At 55.1% G+C, this 9,433-nt stretch overlaps 2 protein-coding genes across 3 annotated transcripts in view; both read right to left on the reverse strand.

Moving 5' to 3' along the window:
• Positions 1 to 959: 959 nt before the first annotated feature.
• Positions 960 to 5,108, reverse strand: CUNH19orf67 (chromosome unknown C19orf67 homolog). Of its 2 annotated transcripts, none has more exons than XM_032171537.2 (6): positions 4,618 to 5,108; positions 3,079 to 3,223; positions 2,850 to 2,950; positions 2,582 to 2,767; positions 1,807 to 1,941; positions 960 to 1,344 (listed from the first exon to the last, which is right to left on the reverse strand). In XM_032171537.2, the coding sequence occupies exons 1-6, from the start codon at positions 4,950 to 4,952 to the stop codon at positions 1,170 to 1,172; spliced, it is 1,077 nt and encodes a 358-aa protein (XP_032027428.1). In that variant the 5' UTR covers positions 4,953 to 5,108; the 3' UTR covers positions 960 to 1,169. The 2 variants fall into 2 exon arrangements, with proteins under 2 accessions (XP_032027428.1, XP_058281803.1); XM_058425820.1 differs by having other exon boundaries at positions 968 to 1,344; positions 3,079 to 3,220; positions 4,618 to 4,987.
• Positions 5,109 to 7,173: 2,065 nt separating this feature from the next.
• Positions 7,174 to 9,433, reverse strand: part of SAMD1 (sterile alpha motif domain containing 1) — a 7,440-nt gene continuing 5,180 nt past the window's right edge. The window contains exons 2-6 of the mRNA XM_032171588.2: positions 9,114 to 9,433; positions 8,397 to 8,691; positions 8,209 to 8,305; positions 8,000 to 8,111; positions 7,174 to 7,900 (exon numbers count right to left, since the gene is read on the reverse strand). Coding sequence (XP_032027479.2) covers positions 7,742 to 7,900; positions 8,000 to 8,111; positions 8,209 to 8,305; positions 8,397 to 8,691; positions 9,114 to 9,433 — 983 coding nt within the window. The 3' untranslated portion in view covers positions 7,174 to 7,741. The remainder of the gene's footprint in view (positions 7,901 to 7,999; positions 8,112 to 8,208; positions 8,306 to 8,396; positions 8,692 to 9,113) is intronic.

Genomic DNA, 9,433 nt, shown 5'->3' on the forward strand with positions numbered 1-9,433 from the left:
AAATCACTTGAGCCTGGGAAGCGGAGGTTGCAGTGAGCCGAGATCACGCCATTGTACTCCAGCCTGGGCGACAAGAGCGAAACTAGTGTTGGCATCCAATATTGATTGATTTCACCTCTAACGTCCTTTTTTATCATCTGGAAACGGAGGCTAATACTATGTGCCAGGGACTGGAAGGTAGGTGCTTTGCTCAAAATCATAAATAAGTACAGGGCTCTGGGTGTCTCCTCTATGAAAATGCTGCGGGGGGAGGGGAGGGGAGGAGAACCAAAAGGGTCCCTCTTGGATTAAAGGGGGAAAACCCGAAGCTGAGTGACACCTGGCTCAGGAGGACACCCTTCCCCTTGCAACGGGCCACAAGTACCCGGTTCAGGTCCAAGGTCCGCCACTTGCTCGCAGGAGATTTGAGCAGGTGAGTTCATTTCTCTCAGTCAGGGTCTCCTCTCCAGTCCGAGGTTGGAGAGAGGCTAAGAGATCCTAAGCTTGGATTCCATAGGGCTCTCCCACCTTGTCCGCACCCCGGATACCCCAAGAAAGACGACGACCTGTCCGGCCCCTAAGTCCCAAAAGCTGGAAGAGAAAAAAAAGTCTAACTCGGGCCCTTCGGAAACTGATCGAGGGCACTTTCCTGGGGCGCGTCGGGAAAAGTAGTCTTTTATGCTAAAAGAAATAACTTCCGGGTCAAAATATGGGAGTGGGCGTAGCCTTAAGTCTCTTCCTCCAGTGGACGTTGAATTTCCCCGCTACCCTAAACTTGCAGTTTTCTGGGTTCCGGTGTTGACGGACACCACTTCCCTTTTTGCTTCATATGCGCCTATGCGCATGCGCCAAACTCTCGTCCGCCCATTGGCGAATTCCAGGCTTCTTTCAAAAGACTGCATTTCCCAGAAGGCCACGCGAGTGGGTGGGGAAATCCCCGGGGGAGGGGCGCGGCATTCGCAGCGGACGCAGAGCCTGTGACCTCTTTCTTTCTTTTATTTAACACAAAACTGACGTGTCCGCATTCAGGGCCCCATGGCCGAGCCGGACTCGGTGCAGACAGGTCAGCTCGGCCTGGCCTTTTGGAAGGCGAGGCCGGGCTGCACTGCGAGAACGAGTGAGCCCCTCCCCTGCCCCCTCTTCTGGAGTTTGGAACTGTCAAGTTCCAGCTCCTACCCTCTTCCCCAGGTTCAAGACCCCTGCGCTGCCCATCCCGCGGGCCCGGCTGCGCTCGGAGGCCGGGCCTGGCCTGCCTGGCCCGTGAGGATCTGCACCAGCAGGTCGGTGGCTAGCGTGGGCGTGGGCTCCTGGAAGCCGATGGTCAGCAGCTGCTGGTAGTCCCCAAGCGGCTGCGGGCACAAAATCCTGGGGTGGGGGGGCCAGGGATAGACAGGCCTGGACTTGAGTGGCCCCTGCCCCTCGGGAGTCCCTCCCTTTGAGTGAGAGGCTCAGGTGAAAGAGGCTTTGTTTCAGCTGCTGGTGGGAAAAACCCCCGGGGGAAACTTGTTTCCTTGTTGATCAGAAACTTAGTAATGGCTCCTAGAGGCTGAATAACTGGTCCTGGGACCTGTCCAATCGCACTGCTAGCTGTGTGTCCTTGAGCAGGTAACAACTTCTCTGAGCACCCTGTTTTCTTTGTTAAATGGGGCCAATAGCATAGATCTCCATGGGTTGTTACTGGGGTCTGCATGAAGTGCTTTTCAGGGCACAATAAAATGCTATCATTACTAAGGGAAGCAAAGTGTTTGGGAAGGTGGATTGTCTTTGTTGGGGTTCTGCCTCCCCCTCCAGCGCCCAGGCCCACGTTGCTATTGCCCTAGCTCCTACCATGAATAAAGGTCATCCTCGGCTGGTCCTAGGGGCACCCATCGGCCGATGGACCACAGCTTCTGGATCTGTGGGCACGAATTGGCTGGACTCTGGCCTGTGTCTTCCCAAGTATCTCGATAGCACAGAAAGTAGCTAGGAGGGCAGGGAGCTGTAATTAGAAGTGATCGGTTTCCTAGCTACTTCTGTTGAGAGCTTTAATTTTGGAGGTGAGGTGGGAACTCATCAGAAGTTGCCCTGAAGTTCTCAGGTAGGAATGTGACTCCAAGGCCTTTTCTCCCTGCCAGCCTACTTTTAAGATGAGAACTTTTATTTTGGTGGGAGGGTGGGCTTTAAGAAAATAGCGGTAACCTTTCAAAAGCCTTTAGTTTCCTGGTTCACTTTTTTTTTTTTTTTTTAAGAGACAGATTATTCCTCCCACTCAGGGTGGAGTGCAGTGGCACAATCACAGCTCACTGTAGCCTTGAATTCCTGGGCTCAAGTGATCCTCCTGCCTAAGCCTCCCAAGTAGCTGGGACTACAGGCGCCAGCCATCACGCCTGGCGAATTTCTTTGTTGTTGTTGAGACAGGGTCTTGCCATCTTGCCCAGGCTGATCTCAAACTCTTGAGCTCAAGTGATCCTCCTGCCTCGGCCTCCCAAAGTGTTGGGATTACAGGCGTGAGCCACTGCCTCGGGCCCTGGCTCACTTTTCACTTTGCTGGTGATGGTTTGGAGGGCCATATTGGCATTCATCATAGAAAGGGGAGGATTTTGATTTGGGTAAGAGGACTTACTAATCCACAAGGGAATCTTGTCCCCGACCAGGGGCCTCTGGGGTGGCTTCCAGGTGCCAGCGCATCTTCTTATAGAGGTAGCGGGGGAAGCGGCTGGCAGTGTAGGCGGTTGGGGCACAGTATCTGAAGATAGAGACCTCATGGGACAGGCTGATGGAGAACCTCCCGCAAAAGAAACAGGAGATGCTGGTGAGACATGAGAGAATGGAGGGGTAAGGCTGGGCCTTGGACTCCTTCATCCCCCCATCGGAGTCTCCTACCATTTTACCTAAGGGGGTTTGTCTCCTCCAGGTCCACGAACCCAAAGGAAGCGTACATGAGGACCAGCTGTTCCAGGCGCAGGGTCAGCTGTTGGGAGATCTCTAACAGCTGCATACAAGAGGGGGGTTACAGTGAGATCAGCTGGCCTGAGAGGAGTGGGCCTCCCCCTCCACCATCCCCGCAGGCTCAGAGCTGCAAGAAGAAAGGGGCGTGGGGTCTAAGAAACCTCCACACACCCCCTTTCGGACCAGCTGCTGCAGGGGTCCATAGATGGGGGGTACGCTTCTCGCGGCTGCCTCCAGGTACAGGAAGTAGGGCTCACACATCTGTAAGAAGGTGGGCATGGCCTTGGCCAGGTGCTCCTTCTGTACTTGGTCTCTGCTGAAGGAAGAAGGGGGCCTTTGCCTGGAATCCCTCACAACCCCTCCCCACCTCGCAGTTCTCCCCATTCTACTCAACCCCAGCCTGTATCCCTGGCTTTGACCCCTGTTAGAAAAGCCCCCAGTTTCAGGTCTTTTCTGAACATCTTTCTGGTTTACCTGCATCGAGCCCATTTGGAGCACTTGTTAAAGTGCTGACACCTGAGTCTCACAACACTTAGGACCCAGAGCTTCCTGCAGGAGCTGGGCGCAGTGGCTCACACCTGCAATCCTAGAGTTTTGGGAGGCTGAGGCTGGAGGATTGCCTGAGGCCAGGAGTTCCAGACAAGGCTGGGCAACATAGTAAAACCCCGTCTCTACACAAAAATAATTAGCTGGGCATGTTGGCACCTATAGTCCCAGTTACTCAGGAGGTGGAGGTGGGAAGATTGCTTGAGACCAGGAGTTCGAGGCTGCAGTGAGCTGACTGCCCCACTGCACTCCAGCTTGGGTGACAGAGCGATACTCCGTCTCATTAAAAAAACAGCCTCATGAGAATCCCTCAAACCTGGGAGGCGGAGGTTGCAGTGAGCTGAGTTCGCCCCACTGCACTCCAGCCTAGGTGACAGAGCAAGACTCCATTTCAAAAAAACACATAACAAAACAAAACAAAACTCCAGCCTTGGGCAGGCGCGGTGGCTCACCTCTGTAATCCCCGCACTTTGGGAGGCCAAGGCAGGTAGATCATGAGGTCAGGAGCTCAAGACCAGCCTGGCCAAGATGGTGAAACTGTTTCTACTAAAAAGAAAAAAATTAGCCGGGCAACCCGTGTTGGTGGGCGCCTGTAATCCCAGCTACTCGGGAGGCTGAGGCAGAGAATTGCTTCAATCCGCGAGGCGGAGGTTGCAGTGAGCCGAGATTGCACCACGGCACTCCAGCCTGGGTGACAGAGTGAGACTCTATCTCAAAAACAAACAAACAAAATCCAACCCAGCCTCCTAGGAAATTCCAATGGACGCTGAAATTGGAGAGTCACAGGGAAACCTGGTCTGGGAATCACATTATCCTTTGGAGTCTCAAACTGATGTCCTGCAGGCCAAGTTTGGCTCAGGTGGGTCTTGTTTAGCCAGCACAGGGCTCAAAATCTAAGACAGCACTTAAAAACTGGGAGAAAAAGTCCTAGAGACTTGACAACCCCAGGCCCACACTGCCAGGACATTAATAGCCATCCCCTACCTGCAATTCTACAGTCTTCCTCACTCTCTTAAACTGGATTCTAATATGTTAGCTTCTTCCACTGTCTCCCTCTGGCTCCTAGCGCTTGTAATTTTGCGACCCTGGTGTGTGTCACCCATCCTGTCGCCTCCCCTCCAAGTCTCCTTACCCATGGGGACCTGGGACCCTGTCCAGCATCACCTGTAGAGCAAGTAACTCTGGAAATCATCCGCCTTCTTCAGTAGGTAGCGCAGCTGTTGGGTGATGGGGCTGAACAAAGTGTCCAGGGATAGGCGAAGAGGTGCTGGCCCGGGCCGGGGTACCAGAGGCTCGGGGGAAGGCGTGGAGGCCGAGGCCGAGGCCAACTGCCCCTCAGCATCTTCAGGATCTGGCTCAGGTGGGTTCCCAGGCCTGCCAGGGGGCGTCGACCAGGAGGGGTCTCCGCAGGGCGGCGTCCCAGGTTCCAAGGCGTCTGGAGGCGGTGTTTCTCCAGGGTCCAGGGGGAGCGACCCCTCGAACCACTGCTCTGTAGCCATGGTAGGGCCGGGGGGCGGGAACCTGAGCTCTTTAAGCTTCCGCTGCTGCTCAGGTTGGCCGCGGATTCGACCCCGCCCCGGGAGCCTCCGACTGGCCCCTGCCTTGACCTCTCCACCGGAGCCGCGCCGCCGCGCCGGGGGACGTTCGCCTCTTTTGAATTTCAACACGCGGGAGGGGCGCGCCGCTCCAGTCCGCGCGCCCGCGGCCCCCAACCCCTGCACACGCGCCGCACGCGCTCCGGGACCCGCCTAGGGAGGTGGCCTCTGGCGGTGTCCTGGGGGTGTGGCTAGGGCCGGGACCTTTATCTCTCGAGGTGGATTCCTAGAGTGGAGGGATCTCTAAACGTGTCTCCAACCCCTCAACCCGGCACAGGTCTATGGAATGAGGCCGCCCAGGCCCCAGCCCCTCACTCCCAGAACCCTTTTGGTTGTTAAAAAATTTTTTTAATTTAAAATTTTTAGAGATGGGGGCCTCTCTCTGTTGCCCAGGTTGGTCTCAAACTCCTGGACTCAAGCTATCCTCTCGTCTCGGTCTCCTAAAGTGCCCAGCCTGTTTTTTTCTTTAAAAAAAAAAAAAAACCAAAAAACAAAAAACAACTCTAATGGAGTTGAGAAACTGCCTTAGAACTTAGTAGGGACTTTGGATGTAGTAGCTCTGACGACTACTACTAACAATAATTTAAAAAAATCTTTAAAAAAATCTTCAGGCTGGACTTGGTGGCTCATGTCTGTAATCCTGACACTTCAGGAGGCTGAGGCGGGAGGACTGCTTGAGGCCAGGAGTTCAAGACCAGCCTAAGCAACATAGCAAGACCCTGTCTATACAAAAAACAAAACGTTAGTTGGGTGTTGTCTGAGGTATGAGAATCACTTGTACCGAAGAGTTCGAGGCTGTCACCACAGTTATGATTGCACCAGTGCACTCTAGCCTGGGTGACAGAGCAAGACTCTGTCTTGAAACAAACAAAATCTTCACTTGGAAATCTCCTATCTCATGATTTCATCTGATGGCCCAGAAAGAATTTTCTGTTGTTTTAATGAAGAGGACCATGAGGTCTGGAGACCCTACTATGGTCCTAGAACAGATCCCTGCCCCCAATATTTGTAGTGGATTATTTGCAGTAGACAAAGGCTGACAAGTTTATAGTTTTTAATGTACATTATGTCAAATACGCTAATTATATTTAAAGACTCTGAGTGAAGAACTCGGACAGGTGTCAGATGCCACCCTGTGTGACCCTGAGCAGACAGCATCTCTGTGCCAGGCCAGCTGCCTCTTCTGTAAGGTGGGATTTTATGAGTTCTTTGTCTTATGGAGACTTGGGGAGGACAGTTGAGAAAATGCTTATAAACCCAAAGACTTAATTGCTAGCCATTCAACAATATTTGAGGCCAGGAATGGTGGCTCACGCTTGTAATCCCAGCGTGGATTACAGGAGGAGTAATTGCTTGGCTGGGAGTTCGAGGCCAACCTGGCCAACAAAGTGATACCCTCATCTCCACAAAAAAATTTCGAGACAGAGTCTCGCTGTGTCGCCCTGGCTGGAGTGCAGTGGCGCAATCTTGGCTCACTGCACCCTCCGCCTCCCAGGTGTAAGCAATTCTCTGCCTCAGCCTCCCAAGTAGCTGGGATTACAGGCGCCCACCACCACGCCCAGCTAATTTTTTGTGTGTGTTTTTAGTAGAGACAGGGTTTCACCATCTTGGCCAGGCTGATCTTGAACTCCTGACCTCGTGATCCACCCGCCTTGGCCTCCCAAAGTGCTGGGATTACAAGCGTGAGCCACTATGCCCGGACAAAAATTTTTAAAAATTAGCCGGGCATGGCAGAGTACACCTGTAGTCCCAGCTACTCAGGAGGCTGAGGTGGGAGGATCACTTGAGCCCAGGGGTGTGAGGCTACAGTGAGCTATGATAGCACCACTGCACTCCAGCCTGGGTGACAGAATGAAACCATCTCCAAAAGAAAAACAAAAATTGAGCACCTGCTGTGTGCCCAGCTCTGTTCGGGACATGGTGAGATTACAGAGAAAAAAAGCAAATATTCCCACCTTCCTGGAGCAATTATTGTTATACGTGGCTGTGAGGCAGCTATAATTCATTGTTTCTGTTTTTCTCTCTCCCCAAACAATTCTGTCCTACCCTGAGGCTCTCTTAGGAGGCTCTTTGGTGCCCTCTCCCTGCCCCATTCATAAAATGGACTCCGTGGCTTTTTTTTCCCTTTTCCTTTTTTTAAAATTTTATTTAAAAAACCTTCGGTGCAATATTAAAAAGCAATACAGCCAGCTGGAGCGACAATCAACAGAAAGAAAAGAGGGAGGAGAGGAAAGGCCCGAGGAACCCCAACCCAACTAGTCCCCTAGGGGCTGGAGGCCAGAGGCAGACTGAGAAGAGGGGCATGGCTGGTAGGGAAGGGAGGAAAGACCACCCACCAAAATAAACAGGTAGATCCAAACATTTATACAGGAAACATCTGGCTGAACGGAAGAGGATCTTGGGGAGATGAGAAGCCCCCCACATTTCATTTTTTTTTTTTCCTAAAATGTCCTGGACTGGGTGGGGAGGGTCAGCCACCTGGGGTTTAAGGAGCAATCCCCTCCCCACACCGACGTGCTGAGGGGCAGATGTGTGTGAGAGAGACACAAGGGGCAAAGATGAGGACAAGACGGTGCCCCCTCCCTGGTATCTGTTATGAGGGCTGAGGGTGTCCCCGTCCAGCTCCTGGACTCTGGGGGGTCTTGGGTGAGATGGGGGCCGGAATGGGTGGGGGCAGGGGTGAGGCTGGGCGCTCAGCCTAAGAAGCCATCGGGGTCATCATCCTCAAAGTGGCCTTGCTGAAGCACCTTGATGTGGTGCTCGTAGATTTTCAGGGCTGGCCCGAGGCGGATGGACAGGCCGGTGAGCACATCTGTGCGCTGCATGAGCAGCAAAGATTTGCCATCAATTTCCTGGGTGGGACAGGGACAAAGAGAGACAGCCGGGGTCAGGGCACATCCCAGGGAGGCCCTCTGTGTCTGTCAGTGTGTAGTCCTGGTCTGGAAACTCACTTGTTCTTGGAAAGCTGTCGCCTGCTCCGGGAAGCCAGCCTCAGTAAAATATTCGACGACATCCATCACCGTCCACTCCACGGGATCAGATGGCTTCTCTTTGCGCCCGGGACTGCATCAAAACAGATGGGCACCAGTGAACACGGATGTCCCTCTGGCTGTGCCACACACCTGGGCAGCACCCCCATGTCTCCAACACCCCAACTTACGGACAACCAAAAGGGGTCCCGTCGGCCCCAGGTAGGGCTGGTTTGCCTGGGGGCAAAGGCACGGGGGACGGGGAGTCTGGCCCAGTGGCAACAGAAGCTGGGAAGGAAAAAAACACCTGCCTTTGGCTTTGTCTTCAGGCTGAGTTCCTCTCCACCTAGCACTTTCCCCCACCCAGAGAAATCCTTACCTGTTCCCCCCTCCTTGTTCATGGCTGCCATGGAGAACACCTGGCGGGTGCCGCTGCCCGGGGCTGGCCCCCGCCCTTCATCCTGGCCCTGGTGTGGTCCGCAGGGTGTCCACTCCTTGACCCTCTCCTTGGCACTCTGAGGTCCCCGCTCGCCGTTAAGCTGGTGGTGCTGGGCACCCGAAGGACGGTCACTGTCGGGCACTTCAGAGCCCTCTGACACATCATCTTCATCATCTTCATCTTCATCATCATCTTCTTCCTCTTCTTTCTCAAGCACTCGCTCTTCTCCACCTCTCTGGGGCCCAGGAGAGAAGCATGCAAGATTAGTAGCTGTTCTAATCCCGGACCCTGACTGTGGCATCCGGGCGGTGGAGAGGAGGGACCGATTCCACCTTTAAGAACAATACGGACTAACTTTTACGCATTCACTCCCTGCCAGGCTCTGTGTTAACTAAAGCCCTCGACAACCGAATCTTACTAAACTCGCTCAACAACCCCAAGGGGTCGCTACTGTTATTAAGCCGCGTTTACAGGAGAGGAAACTGAGGCTCCGAGAGATTCAATCACTTGCCAAGGTCACCACGCACCGAGCCCGCAGGAAACGCGCGCAAAGCCCCAGCCACCCGCCACCCAGTTCCTCCCGGAACTCGCGCCCCCGCCACCAACTTCGCCCGCACCTGCCCACCGCGCGGCGCCCCCGCTCCCCGGCGCGCTCACCTTGCTGCGAGACGGGCGGGCGCTGGCGGCCGGCGGCGCCCGTCCGGGCCTGTCCCCGCGGGGCAGCGCAAGCGCTCCGAGACGGGTGCGCTCCAGGCGGCCTCGCGCCGCCGCCTCCTCCTCCAGCAGCCCTTGCACGCGGCCGCGGGTTAGGCGACCGCCGGCGCCGCCGCTGCCCCCGAGGTAGCGCACGACTTCCCGCAGGCTCACGGGCCGCGCCGCGCCGCCGGCCCGCGCCGCGCCCCCCTCCGGCGGCGGCTGAGGCTGCGGCGGCGGCGGCTGCTGCTGCTGTGGTGGCGCCGGCGGCTGTGGCGGCGGCG

Source organism: Hylobates moloch, unplaced genomic scaffold (assembly GCF_009828535.3).
Source record: "Hylobates moloch isolate HMO894 unplaced genomic scaffold, HMol_V3 SCAFFOLD_12, whole genome shotgun sequence".
Classification (NCBI taxonomy): domain Eukaryota; kingdom Metazoa; phylum Chordata; class Mammalia; order Primates; family Hylobatidae; genus Hylobates; species Hylobates moloch.